This window comes from Lissotriton helveticus, chromosome 3_1 (assembly GCF_964261635.1).
Source record: "Lissotriton helveticus chromosome 3_1, aLisHel1.1, whole genome shotgun sequence".
Lineage (NCBI taxonomy): Eukaryota > Metazoa > Chordata > Amphibia > Caudata > Salamandridae > Lissotriton > Lissotriton helveticus.
Genome location: NC_136061.1, coordinates 318,176,403 through 318,191,949, shown reverse-complemented (window position 1 = coordinate 318,191,949; position 15,547 = coordinate 318,176,403). Strand labels below are relative to the sequence as shown.

Below are 15,547 nucleotides of genomic sequence, written 5' to 3'. Positions count from 1 at the left end.
GCCAGTGCTTGTTTCTGTAGTTTCAATATTAATTTGTTGCTTCTTTAAATACACAGGCTCTTCTCTTTCGTAGGTTCCTTATTACTTTCTGTTTCTTGCATGCTGTAGGTTCTTTTAGATATATAGGCCGTTTTCATTAGGCTGTAGTTTCTCCAATCGTCACCAAAAATGTTGTAAATAAAGAAGTCCTTGAGCCAGGTATATATCACACGTTGGTTTTAATAAAGCTTAGTTCCAAGTTCAAGTTCAAGATCATAAGTTAGGATGATAACAAATATCCCACCAGGAGCGGCCTCCCTGCCACTCAGCCTGCCTGCCATCAACTGCCACTCCACACAAGCCAGGCACCCAGGATTCTATTATGTCATCAGGCATTCCAAGAGCCACACCAGCTGAGTAGCAGGGAAGTCACCAAAGCTAAGTATAACAGACAAGTCTAAGGTGTCCCCTCTTCAAACAGGACTTCAAAAGATTGCTGAATGGATGCACTCCAACAAATTGAAGTTAAACAGCGGTAAAACAGAGCTTCTCATCTTTGGTGAACAGAAGGAGCTATCGGGGTGACAGCATTGGCCGACCCAAATGGGTCCTACTCCTCAACCATCGCAGTCTGTTCGCAACTTGGGCATCATTATTGATGACCAATTGTCCATGCGACAACAAGCAGTTAAGACCACCTCAATATGCTTCGCCATCCTAAAATGGCTGAGAAAAATTCTATGGCTGCTACCTGAAGGGGCACAAAAGACAGCAGTACAAGCCTCGATTGTGTCAAGGTTGGACTACGGGAACGTCTTATACTTAGGGGCCAATAAAGATGTTACTCGTCAGGTGCAAATTGTTCAAAACGCTGCAGCCAGACTTTTATTCCGTCTTCCTAGATTGACCCACATTACAAGCTACCGCCGCGATTTACACTGGCTAAAGATTGGCAACCGCTCTAAATTCAAAGCACTTTGTTTTATGCACAGAATCAACACTGGTAAGGCTCCCAGTTATCTCTGTGAGGTGGTTAAACAATACATCCCCACTCTCCATCTTCGCTCGTCGAAGCAGACTAAATTTGTGTTCCCAAGATTCAAACAAGCCTGGATGGGTGGTCGTTCCTTTGCTCAGTTAGCACCTGCACTGTGGAATTCGCGACCACTATCGCTTCGTCATGAACAGAATTATGTTACATTTCGCAAAGGCATTAAGACATGGCTATTTAATCAATAATTTCCTAGACTTTTCCTTTTCTTAGCTGAGGTCCAGGGCGCCGGGAAACCTCCAGGTAGCTGTTGCGCCATACAAATTTAATAATAATAATAATGTTTCAAGTTTAAAGGTGATTTTACTATTGTTTTTTACTGGGAATAATGAAAGTGGAACTGAATGGTGGGTGATATGAGGCTGGGGCACAAGGTCAGCTGTGAAATAAGGTGTAATGGAGAGGGGTGGTAGAAAAGTGGATAATCAAGCCTGTTGGGGAGTGCGCTGCAGAGTCAGGGGTCAGGGGGACGTAGTAATGAAGAGGGTTTCTCCGTGAAGGCTCGCACAGAGGGAGCCCGAGTAGTGTCATAGTGTCACTTGCTTGATACTCCCACCTTAGAAACCTCCTCTTCCCATCAAAGGGACATTACATGGAAGAAAAGCACTTTTTGACAGTGATAACATTTATAAAGACACTTTGAAAAGAGTGCGTTTTACTGTGCCTTGTAAGACTAAGGAGAGAAAGGAGGGCCCAGAAGCAGGCCTGGCTAGATATATAAGCGATAAATCGGGCCAGCAGTGGCCCACCCGAATGTACCTTTGGCCCACCCAAATAAATATTCCTGGAACCGGGCCTGGTTCTAATATAAGCCAACTTAAGACTTAGTATTGAGGAGGCTGTAACAACAAGTCTTTTCAGAGGATAGCCAGGGATTGGCAAGAAGTAACAAGATTGAGATAAAAGAACCATATCTGTCATGGACATTTTCAGGTTCTGCCTTATGAAAGAGGACCAGTACCATAAATGATGTTATGATCCCTACAGAATATTTCAAACTTGACCCGGGCATCCACAGGTAGCAAGCGAAGTTCATCTAAAAAAGGACCTAATTCATGAGCATGAAACCTAAAATGGCCAACCAACTTATCATAAAAGTGCTGGAAAGGTAGTGTATAATTGAATTACCTTTTACTACTGGCTAACGAATACAGACATATTGAGAATACAGACAAATTTCAGCACCTGTGTGCAGGTCGTTAACACAAGGCCAATGCAAAAGAAGCAAGTTAATATCTAAGACATGTTGTGGAGACCAAATCTAAGAGACTATTGAGTAGCACATGGTCCTTTTGAGGGCTGGATACAGAGGTGGCACCATTTTCTAGTAAGTACGCTGTATCCTCTGCCTATACAACAGTTGACTTCACAATTGAGCCCCAAAGGAGGCTAAAACCTAATGACATAAAAAAAAACTCCTGGATAAATAATTGCTGGATGGTTCCTCAGAAAATCTTCAATAGAAGACCAAGGAAGAGAAGAAAGCTGGAAGACAATCTGTTGGAAAAAACTAAGGATACCAAAAAGGAAGACTGAATCTAAAACACTGGAAAAAAATAAACAGGAAGCTATCCCATCACTCCTGTAGCCACCATTTTAGTTTGGGACAGGCAGGGTAAGGAAACACAAAAATCCACTATCTTCAATGGGGCAATTGATAATATTGCTCTGCTCCCCGTAGCTAATTAACTGCAAGGGGATTCTGGGGAGACATTTTTTGTTTTTCGCTCTCTTAAGCGATGCTACACCAAAAGAGCCAGAGTTGAACAGAGTGGATACATTTTTCCTATTTATTTTTTCGCATCAAACTCTGTGGAATGATGTCATTAAACTTCTATCCACCAATGTAGTTACTGTGGTTAATTGATTAAACTTAGTAAAAAGAGTAAGGACATTAGCATTTCCTTGTTGAGTATTGAAGAGGGCTTCCTCTGCAGTGAAATCGAAATCTCTTTCTTCAAACATTTGTTTAAAGGTGTAAGTTAGTCTGTGTAGGTCTGTGTAATTTCAGGCATTGATCGTTTGATGTTACCAAAGGTGTGGCCCACAAAGACCAGACTGGTGAAGGAGCCCACCTTAGCATGGTCTTGGGCAATTGTGGTAGTCGAAAAGCAAAATGCCCAGTTATTGAACCTAAGAACTCCTTTAACTTAGTTGGATCTCCAGAATAAAAACGGCCTGTTGAAGACACCATAGGAAGGTCGTGCTTAGGTTTTTAGATTTTCTCTTGTAAGGTTTGAGCCAAGCTTGCAAAGAATCCACTGGACTGCCTTTTATCGAGTCCACATCAATTTCTTTACTTTTGGATTGTTGGTCCCACGACCTGTTAAGAACTGGGGCGGCGGTCACACCTTCTCCAATTGGGATTTCGAGAAGAAAGGGTGATTCTTTGCAATAGCCACAATGTTGTCTATTCTTGAAGTAAAGTTTAAAGGGTTTGTGGGGAGCACTCCGTTATAAACTGTATATTCAACCTGTACAATTGGTGCTGCAACTAATCAGGTGTGTCAAGCCTGTGACTTGAATGCTAGTTTAGGTGAGAAAAATCTCAACTAGTTGCGCACTGTTCACTGTGTGTTATCCAACACTCAAACTTATAATCAATATAAACACAAAAACAGTATGAAACTTCAGTTATTTTAATTCATAACCTGATGCTTCCATAATCATCATAATGTTATAACAAGGTACAATTATAATTCAATTGAACACATTATCTTATGATTCTCAGTTCTATACAAGAAACATTTTTTGTTCTCATGTTATCACGACGCAAAACACTTAATACTTGATTACATCAGGTAATCTTTGTTTCAAGATTACCTGATGTAAACAGGAGTACGTGGCTGCGATCTACTGTTTAAAGTATTGGCGACGCTTCATGCAGGTTAGAAAATAGCACTCATAAGATTGGAATAGTCTACGCAGATCAGGGCATTAAATCTCAGACATACCTAGTTCACTTGAGAAACTTACTTCCACTAGAGATTAGTCCCTGATGAAGGCACACCTTTGTGCCGAAATGCATTGGGCATGACATGAAAATCAAGTATTAAGTGTTTTGCGTCGTGATAACATGAGAACAAAAAATGTTTCTTGTATAGAACTGAGAATCATAAGATAATGTGTTCAATTGAATTATAATTGTACCTTGTTATAACATTATGATGATTATGGAAGCATCAGGTTATGAATTAAAATAACTGAAGTTTCATACTGTTTTTGTGTTTATATTGATTATAAGTTTGAGTGTTGGATAACACACTGTCTATTCTTGAAGAACACATTGGTGCCTTCAAGAATGAGTCCAAAACGGGATTGCTAGAAGAAAGGGTGATTCCTTGTAATGGCTACAATGTTGTCTATGCCTATAGAACACACTGGGGGAGGGGGAGAGGGAGTGGCCAGTGCGGCGACCAAGATGGGCCGCACGGCACTGAAGCTCCACCGGTAGGCTCCCAATAAGTTGTGATATTCTTTACACTTACACAGCCCATGTGGAAACCTGATGGCGAGTGTCATGGAGAATTCCCCCCCCCCGCCCGGTCGAGGGTGTTGAGCCGAAGCCATGGAGGGAATTATCCTACCTGGCACCACACTGGGCCTGGCACACCTCAGGGGCCCTGTGGGGACGGGCCGTGAGCGAGCCTGAGGCCGGGGCCTTTGGGCCCCAGCGGGTCACGTGGCAGCGCCCCGACCCACGCGACCTCGTCCGTCTGGGTGGACCAGCTTTGGGCCAATGTGCAGTTCTGCTGTGAGGCAGTGTGTCGAGGTACCATGGGCGGCTCTGGCTGGGCCGCACCACTCCCCCCATTCAGCGGCTGAGCCGGGCCGCGGGGCAGACTGCCTCAGCTGACTGGTCTTTGTTCGTCTTGGCGGTTCCGCGGAGAGCCCTCTGTGTGAAACATCTGCAGCCCATGTCGAGATCGGGACCTGCACTGGTGAGCTGAGGCGGGGTTCGGGGTGTGGTGGAGGTCTATGCTTAGTCGGGCGCCGGCCCCTTGTTATGCCTGGGAGTCGGCATGTGTCTCGCGCCCCCTTCCACTCATCGCTGACTGCTCCCTGTGAGCCTGGAGCTCTGCTAGCGCAGAGCTGGGTCTGCACCACCTTAGCCTGCTATATTGCTGCCCCCCCCCTCTAGTTGGAGCACATGTTCTGTACCCCTTTAGACTATATTTATAGGGACCGCTCACTATCCACTTGTTGGACATGGAGTCGCTTGATGTGCTTTTCAGGAAAAGGGCAGCTATACTACCCCCGACGTGCCTCTTGCAGACAACCACAGGCTCCCCCCAATGACTGAACCCATAGTTAAGCGCACTCTCATCCTCTATGAACTGCACACTCCAGGAGATCTATTTCCTGGAGGGCATGCTATCACTTGGGTGGAGGACACATGTTTTGCCAATGCTACACCATTAGACAGGTTCATTTTGTATCGTATCCAGAAAGCTCCGGAGCCCAGGTTCCCTCCTACCCTATTGCTCCTGATGACTTCACCCCCCTCTCCCTTTTCATCGAGGATTAGAGCAGCGGGCATCTGGTCTCTAGGTTATATCACACGTGTTTGGGCATGGTACCTACCACAGACGATAAGCTGCGGAAGGCGTGTAGAGTGGATCTGCAATATCCATTGCATGATGATGTTTGGTTTTACTGCTGTCTACAACCAAATTGGTCTCCCCCAATCATAAACACAAATTGCTGCATTTTAAGTTTCTCCGGTGAGCCTACATGATCCCCATACTCATGGCCAAGGTAGACCCCTCCCGCCCCTCTACATATCCCAAGTGCAGTGCCGTAGACGCTGATTTTTTCCATCTAGCGTGGATGTGTCCACATGTCCAGTTATTGGTCCGTTATTTCTGCACAACTCTCCCAAATGCTGGAGTTACCATTAGTCCCGGCGCCAATGTTAGCGGTGCTAGGTCATGTTTATGACATCTCAGAGGGTCTCCGGCGTTTTGCCGCACTGGCACTTTTGCTACCAAAGTGGCAGACTGCATTGTGCTTGGGGAGCAGCTGCCACCCCAAGTCAGCACAATGGCTCAAAAGCCTCACATTTTGCTAGACAACTAGTGAACTTTACACTTTGATACAGCCCCCACATCTCAAATATCTGGTAACCCCTCCACACCTATCTGCAGCCGATGGTCATATCCTCACAAGATTGATCCACCTGGAACTTCTGCCCCCATGCTACATATGCACCACTCGCACTGTCACGAATTTCCCTAAATCTGCAGCACATCGATTATTTCCCTGACGCAATACATAGCTCACTCACAAAGTAATGTATGTTAGGGATGTCGATTGGACATTGTTTATGGCTATTGCTTGGGACTGCTGGAGTATGTTATCTTCTCAACCTAACTGAGGAATGCTCATATGCTTTGGTAATTTCTTATCTTACTACAATCGCATAATATACATTGTGTCACGAAATGCGGTGTTGGTTATTTTGATCTGAAAATGATGAATTCAGTTTTGTAAAAAAAAATAGAACACACTGGACAACAGGTGCCTTCAAAGAATTAGCCCAAAAGGAGAAAAAAGCCTAATGGCACCAGACAACTCCTGGATGAATTATGGCTGAACGGTTTCTCAAAAAATGTTCAACAGGACACCAAGGAAGAGAAGAGAAGTGGAAGCTAAGCTGCTTAAAAGACTCTTTGGATGCTAAAAATAAAAAAACAAATCTAAAAAGCTGGGGAAAAATGATCGTAATGTATTGCAGTCTCCTTTTATGCCCTATTAGAATGGATTGTACACAAAGTGGGAGACCCAATATACCCTTGAGGGCTTGGGCTATATAAATGATAAGGTAAAGGTTGCCTTCAAGGGATTTTGTTTGGGTAAAACTAATTCACAAATTTTAGTAAGAAATAAATCATAGGCCTAGATTATTTTGGCCCCAGCTAGACAATAGCATAAAACTTCACAAATTTACAATAAGTATTGTTTGATTTAAACAAAAAAGCACAGAAACCGGTGTATATAAAATATATATTCACTTTATATATTTTTGAGAGGGTACTAGAAATGTTTATATACAATGTAACAAGAAGGGAAAACCATATATAATCAAAAACACCTTCACTGTAACATTTTGTAACACTTTTCCTCTTTAAAATTGAATACAAAAATCAATAGAGGAAAAAGCGTGGGTCGACGTTTCGGTCTCTATCTTTTCAATTCAGAGACCATCTTCAGGACAATACAAATATACAGAAGTTGACCCCTGATATAAGGTGCTAGCAACCGTATTCGAATGTATCATATAGGTTGGCTTCAGCGAATACAATAGGATCTTGATGACTCGACGAGTCAACATTTATCTTTTATTGTTCCTTATTTTCTTTACTGCGCGTTCTGAAATCAGTCGTACTCGAAAGCACGTATTCTTTAATGATTGGGTTGATGTTTTGCGACTATCATAGTAGAGTTATTCACTGGAGTTCTTAGTCACTCCGCGAAAAGACGTGGGTCTTTTCTGGTGCCTTGTTATCTCTTTTCTTTTTAACGCGTTCTGGGATCGATCGACTCAATTCAGTTGAAAGCCTTAAATCAAGTCTGGAGCTTCACAAACTCGGGCGGCAGCAATTTATGCATAAGTGACTAAAAACTCCAGTGAATAACTCTACTATGATAGTTTTTTTGTTTAAATCAAACAATACTTATTGTAAATTTGTGAAGTGTTATGCTATTGTCTAGCTGGGGCCAAAATAATCTAGGCCTATGATTTATTTCTTACTAAAATTTGTGAATTAGTTTTACCCAAACAAAATCCCTTGAAGGCAACCTTTACCTTATCATCTATTAGAATGGAAACACCCCTGTCATTCCTGCCGCCTCCATCTTAGTTTGTGATTAACAGATTAAGGAACAACAATCCACCATCTTGACTTGGACAGTTGATAATATTGCTCCACCCCCTTAGCTAATCCCTGCGAGCCGGTTCTGGGAAGAAGCTATCATGGATTCAAGGATTATGTCCATAATTTCGTCCCAATGGCCTCCAAAACGCAGACGGTCATCTAGACCCTACGCTGTTGCAGGCAAGGAACTCAATAGCCCTTTTGTGGTTGAGAAGGACTCTCTGGGTAAATGAGTCACAGCGGCGAGGTAGACGTTTTGCCACCAGCTCTCACCGGGCATCAAGGGCACACATGCAGGTGATTGTCTGTCCTGCAGCGTCCAAATGCCAGACACGACACAGGATTCTACTTGGGCAACTTTTCATGCACTAAGTACAAGGGAAGAGCTGGGGTGTTTCTATTAAAGAATGACATTTTAGTTCACTAAAGGCCTAAGCACAACAACATTGGGCTGCCGGAACAAGACTAATGTATTCTATGCTACTTCAGACAATTCTGTTTTGGGATGGTGCCTGAATATCATTGTCAAAATATTGGCTGACATAATTATTGTGTCCTAAGTATTGTTTACTCAAATACTGACCAAGTAGAGGAGAAAATCTACACTCAATAGCATAATATTGGTATAAACAATGTTTAGGGCATAATATTTATCTCATGCAATATTTCTGTAGATAATTTGGACAGTTCATTCCCAAGGAAAATATAAATATCAGAATCAAACCTCAGATTCCATAGACCACTTGTTACTTTAGTTGAGCCTGCACATTGGCATTTTTTACACAGAAAATATCTATCAAATTTGACTTACCTCCCCATGTCTCAACATGAAGCTTTCTCCACAAGATGTAGAAGAACAGGAGTATCATCTGGACGTACTGTGACATGGTGTTGGCACAAGCAGAACCCCTTTTGAGAGGGAGAAAATGACATTTTGCTTACTTTCCAAACCACTCTTTAGACCTGCATGTTTAGTAACTATTGATATCTAAGGTTTAACCAAAAGAGTTCTTCACTATATGAACCCATGGCCACTTCTAATCAGATGACATGTTACTAGCCAGAGACTCAGCAGCCACATCCTCCCATGTACCCCCTCCCCCACAGGGCCAGGAAGGACATCGAAAAGTGGATAGAATCCCAAAGGTTTGGCTATTACACCTCATGTCTTACATGGGATAAGAACATGTTCAGTTTAGGAATAATCTGTGGCCTGAAAACTGGAAAAATGCACATATCACCATTAAGCTTACAGAAGTACTCATTATAAAGTCTGTAACACAGAGGCGTGCACACCGAAGGACACACATGTGCTGTGAGTGTGAATAGATGTGCATGTTCCAACATACAACCTTCCTTCAGAGATACATGTACGTAGAGATGCACCCTTTTAACTCCTCTTCCTGCTCTAACCGTAGTCTCTGTGGGCCAGGGGCATTTGTAAAAGGCAAAGTAGCCACACGCAGGAGGTGAGCCTCCATCCATTATGTTTTTTACCACACACTTCTCCCACTGTCCTTTGCTGCTCTCTCCCTCTTCTCGTGCACTTTCCTGATACAACATGGGGCAATGGGTCTGCCCATCTATTGGCCTCCCTCACTGTGACCAACAGCATTTTGCCTGAGATACAATGTACCCATCCCTTTACATAACAGTCGCTTTTACTGCTAGGGCTGTGAGCTAATCTGTCCTTTGGTTTCTGTCAATGAAAGCTCTGATAATAACACTTTAGTATGTTTAACATCTTAGAACATTCACCAATCTGTATGTTGACATGGAATAGGCATGCTGAAAAACACGTCTGCATGTCTCTGAAACTGTGCATATCCTGTGGCCTACTGCCGTTTACTCTCAGTTTGTGCATATGCAGTAGATCTAATGTTATGTTATGAAAAAAAACTTATATCGTGCTCTAATACTCTAGAGTGTCCTGGTGCTTCCGTGGGCTGTGGAAGAGGGGGCAGGATAGATTAGATAAGCAGTTTAAAAAGATGAGTTTTAAAATGTTTTTTAAAAAGGCGAAAGTCCTGTGTATGCTGTTGCTCCAAGGGGAGGGCATTCCAGGCAACTGCTGCTTTAACAGGAAGGAACTGGCCTCCCAAGCATGACCTACGAAACCGCGGGATGACCAGCCGGCGCGGAGTGACAGATCGCAAGGGATGGCTAGGCGTATACAGAGCAAAGCGCCTCCTAAGGTACGCAGGCCCTTGGCCATGAATGGCCCTGTGGGATAGAATAAGAGCCTTGAATTGCACCCGTTGGGCCACAGGTAGCCAATGCAGATCCCGAAGATGCTGCCAAACACTAGATCCCCGAGAGAAGGCGAACAGGAGTCTGGCTACGGCATTCTGTATGATTTGAAGTTTCTTAAACAGATAACCGGGAATGCCAATGAACAAAGCTTTTGGCATAATCGAGGCGGGAAAGGCTGAGGGCGCGCGCTACCATTTCTTTAGCCTCCCTAGGAAGCAGGGGGGAAAACCTTCGTAGGGCCTTAAGGGTCCAGAAACAGACTCCAGTAAGTTTCTTAATGTGTTCTGCAAACCGGAGATCTTCACCAAACCACACCCCTAAGTTCTTTGCCAGGTTATCCACTGAGCTGGGGCACGGGACATTTGGAGGCCACAAAGATTCTCTGAAGGACAGGGGGAACTGACCATACAGGAGTAACTCCAACTTATCCTCACTGCACTTAAGTTGGGCATGTGCAAGCCAGTGGTAAACAGACGAAAGGCAGATCTGAGCGGCATTAGTATCCAGATCAGAGTCCTTCCAAGTAAATATCAGCTGGGTGTCATCCGCGTAGGCTATAATTTTTGCTCCCAGTTACTCCGCTATAAAAATCAGGAGGGTCAAATATATATTGAAAAGCAGGGGGCTAAACGTGGAGCCCTGAGGCACCCCCATTGAAAGTTTCCTAACCGAGGGCGAGTAGGGAGTCATCCAGACCTGATGAGTGCGATCGTCCAGGAAGGACTCTATCCAATCCAATGCAGGACCAGCGATGCCAATAGGTGACAACCGGGCAAGAAGTAGCTGGTGGGGCACCGTATTGAAGGCGGCAGAGAGGTCCAGCAAAATCAGAGCCGCCCTACCGCCTCCATTCAGGCACTCCCTGATCACGTCTGTCATTTCCACCAGCGCAGTCTCCGTACTATGGGAGGATCTAAACCCGGATTGAACAGGGTGAAGAGCACTAGATGTTTCCACGAAGGCCTCAAGCTGCCGGGATACCACCTTCTCACAAACTTTAGCCAAGGCTGGCAAAAGAGAGATGGGACGATAGTTTGATGGAACAGAGGGATCTAAAGAAGATTTTTTAAGAAGGGGTAAGATTTTCACCCGCTTCCAACACACGGGAACGGTGGTGGTCTGAAGGGATAGATTAATAATCTCAGCTACTTCTGAACAAACAACCTCAGGTACCCCAGCTAGTACTCGGGCCGGGCACGGATCAGTAGGTGAGCCTTATTTAAAAGATTTCAGAATAGCTAAAATGTCAGGCTCAGCCACAGGTAGGATTTGCGAGAACAGGGAGGTAGGTAAACTGGAAATCAGAGGGGGCACCAGAGGAGCACTCCTCTGTTCATGGGAAAAAATTCCCATGAATCTTTGGTATTTTCTCAATAAAGAAGGAAGACAGCTCCTCACACCATTGTGCAGAGGCTGGCAGAGTCCTTTGCTCCACACAGGGTGATAGAAAGCCCTTAACACTAGAACAGATCTCCTTGCTATTGTTGTTAGCTCTGGTAATCCGCCCAGCATAGTAGTTACTTTTTGCTTTTCTAATAGCAGTGTAGTAGTCCCTCTGAGCTGTAAGGAGCGCGGACTTAGCGGAAGGGCAGAACTCCTGATGCCAGCTGCGCTCCAATTTTTTACAACCCAGTTTCAGCTCCTTTAGAGCATTTGAAAACCAAGGCTTCGATGTTGGAATGCGCTGTTTACCACTGGAAGCTACTTTGGCAGTGGAGCTAACCCCTCGGCTAATCCAGGAGTCAAAGCGATCCACCGCCCCAACAAAATCAAGGGCAGGTGCCGAGCGGGCCTGAAGCAGAGCTTCAGAGAACGCCGGAAGATTAATCTTCTGGGGGCGGGTGCCAGAAAGTACAGCAGAAGTACGCGGAGACTTCCCCATAGACCACGAAGACCTGATCAGATAGTGATCAGACCAGGTAACTTGTTCTCGTTCCCATATAGACAAATCAAAATTAGTACAGACTAGGTCCAGTAAATGGCCCCTGAATGTGACGGCATCTTGACCCACTGGGTCAGCTGAGCCAGATTGAATGAGTGCAGAGTGGAACAGAGAAGGCTCCATTAGCTTGTTTGAATCCTCTGTGCTTGTCCTAGTAAAACCTCTCCTTTTCTTCTCTTGTTCTCAGTCTTAGGCCTCTTTCTTCTCTCACTCACAGACTGCTTTAAGGTGTTTGAGTGGCAGGATGGAATCGAAGCACGCTGTAGCTGTGGTAATCACTGCCACGTTCCACCTTTGGCGAGCAAGACTGGAGTCCAGTTGCCTGAGGCTCGGCTCGCTTTTGGGTATGGGTCATAAGTCCAGCTGGGGGATGTCCGATTCAAGTCATATCGCACAGCATGGTTGATATCATCTCTTTGGCCGGCTTGATTCTGAGCAGAGCCCTTTATTTGCTCTGTTCTGCTAGCCAGATACTACACTGCACCTGCAGCTTGCTTCAAATTCACCCCACCAATTTGCATACCTTAAAGCACCTGCCTTTTTAGAAAGCAAGGCTGCCCACTGTAGCAAGCATCAGTGTCATGCTCACTGCTTAAAGCCTAGAACACACCTGCTCTCCAGGATCTCTAGAACCCCACGTCATGATGAAGACCCATGTGCGCAATCCCAGGGTTGAAATATGTCGGCACACTGAAGGAGGCCTGCTTGTTTACATTTACTGGCGCTCTGGAGAATATTATGAACTTTGCATACCAATGTGCCTCCCTTCTCTCCCAATGGCCCCCTTGTATGACTGATTCTTCATGACTCTTCACCTAACATACATGGCCCTAGAAAACAATTCCCCTCCCATCTTGGGTCCATATCACCCATTTCTGTACACAAGCAAAACCACAACCTTCTTTACCACAAGTGTGCATCACGTGCATTCATTTCTATCACAGTGAAGGAGTCCGTTGTCATATGTACCATCTATATAAAACCAATATGCTTTAAAAGTGAATTATGTTTTCTCATTTTGACAACACATATGTTTTGAAGTTTTAAAATACATTGTGTGCTCAATCGATGGTATGATGCGTGTGGTGTCTTCCCTAATGACATCGCTTTAACACAAGTTCTATAGAACAGAACTTAGAATGTAATTGACTGATCTCTCATCTAGCAGTTGCTTCAATGCTACTGATGGATGAGGTGTATATGAATAAACCTGTTATAAACCTACAATGTTTCCAGTTCATCCTGTGGAAGATCATTTATTGGCGACGAGCGAGGGATGACTTTTGGTGACTGGCAGTTATAGCACCTCAACATCAAGCCAGAGAAATATAGAAATGTGGTTGCCGTTATGAACTGTTGTAACATTTTAAAAGCTTATTGAAAAGAAAAGAAATTTGTTGTGAGTTCAAAACAACCCCACGAGTAAGCGGGAGGATCGGACCCGCAAGGTACTGTCTAATTTAATTTTGGGGTATGTGTTGAAGAAAATAGGAACTCTGCAGTTAAAGGGCACAGCGCGAGCGCTTAATGGAGCATTGAGCAGCGCGAGGAGATGGCGCACAGTCAGCATGTGAGAACACACTAGTTTGAAGTTGGTGTCCTTCATGGAATTACATTCCCAGTAATTTAACTTTGGGATTTGCTTAAAAGAAGTGAGAAGCTCACCAGTTGAAGAGCACAGTGCGTGCGTTTAATGAAAGATTAAGTAGCACAAGTAGACGGCAAGCAGTCAGCGTGTGAGATCACGTCAGATTGAAGTCGGGGTTATTCACGCGAGTGTATTTCATCAGCGTGTATCACAAACAAAAGAAGCAGTGCTGTTTCGCAAGTGAGATCACTTTGTGAGCGCATACCTTTGCGTGTGATCAAAGGAAAATGGAATCGTTTTATTAGTTTGTAAAAAAAAAAAAAATAAGCCGAACAGATCCTTCAGTGATGAATTTCTGCAATTGTTATTAATATTTCATTTAAAAACTAAAAAAGGAGAAAGTTATATTGAAGAAAATTACCGCAAAACTGGACCCTCTGGTCAGACAGCAGGCAAGCTTGTTAAAATGAAAGGAGCCTGACAAGTTTAGATGAACCAACGTCGACTATTTTGGTAAATCAATTGGAAGCACAGCGACATACCACTATAGTCAAAGAGTAGCCTGCACTCTGACTGGTGGGTTATTGGGGACAACAATGAGTTGGAGCTCTAGAATGCATGTTAAACATTTTTTTCTGGTGGAACTTTGGCATCTGTTTTGGATGTATGCATTTTTATGCGTTGATTTCTTTGCTGCTTAAGGTGTTCTGTAAAGAGGTCCAGTCATAACTAAACCTCTGGTGTTGTAGTAGAGCACCTACTAACAACCTTCCCAAAATGTAAGTTGGCATGAAAGCCAAGAGGAAACAGGCTGACTTGAAGTTTGATGAGATAACTCTAACACCTTAAGCCAAATCTCATGAATTGTGTACCTTCTGTCAAACCTGTCAGTATTAGACAATGTGCATTCACTCTGCTTTCCATCTGCATTTATTAAACGCATGCCAGAAAATGAAGGAAAATGATGCGGTCCTTGCTCAATTTCCTATGATAATACTTTGTCCCACAATATTTCTAGTAATACATTATTTTGACAGCAGGAAATTAAGGATTCTGCGGACAATTCACCATCAGGAAAAAACACTCAAGTAGCTAATTATGTTTTAAAAATGTCCTATGGGTGCCTCCTAATGTAAAAAATTATCTCCATTGCTGAGACCAACATTTTGCCCCTCTTGCCCAAACTTTACAGACAATATGCTAGTGCCAGAATTATTCTAGTAATGCTTCTCTTGTACTATGGAGGTCCCTTATGCCAAAGATTATGTCTAATATGTCAAGAACCACATTTGATCATGGATGGCCCCATGGCATTGCCACAGTTGTGTTTCCATATGCCAATAATTTCCTCCGGGAAGCCAGAGCTGGCATTCTGTTCACAAGAGCCCTGGCTAATCAGGAGCAAGAGTGTCTCACAAAGTTGGGAAATCTATTGGTTGCTCAACAGCTCAGCAAGCAGGCCAGTCAGGAGCAAGAGTGTGTCGTGTACTGCTTGATAGGAGAAACAGAGGTGACATGCACACCAGGAAGTAAATAAAAAAAAAAAAAAACTTAATTGAAACTAAAGCAAAAACATTGCAAATGCAGTAATATAAAACAAAAGAATAGATATTGAAAGTTATTTTAGGTGTATCTTTTTCTTATCCAGCAAGAAATTCAACTGTGAACACACACACATATAGGATTTTTACATTTGTGTCTTCTTCGGTGATAGGCACACCTTTTAAACAAAAGAATATATATACTAATAATACTTATTGTATTAATTTAGTTTCAAGTTTGGATTCTAATTTTGAACGTTGTAATAGTGTTTAACATCTAGCTATATAAGATATCAACAAGTGTGACATGCAAAA

General features: G+C 43.5%; 1 protein-coding gene across 1 annotated transcript in view; it reads right to left on the bottom strand.

The window, feature by feature from the left end:
* The window catches only part of SLC47A1 (solute carrier family 47 member 1), a 945,948-nt gene that overhangs the window by 231,315 nt on the left and 699,086 nt on the right, over positions 1–15,547 (bottom strand). The window contains exon 8 of the mRNA XM_078683588.1: positions 8,720–8,817. Coding sequence (XP_078539714.1) covers positions 8,720–8,817 — 98 coding nt within the window. The remainder of the gene's footprint in view (positions 1–8,719; positions 8,818–15,547) is intronic.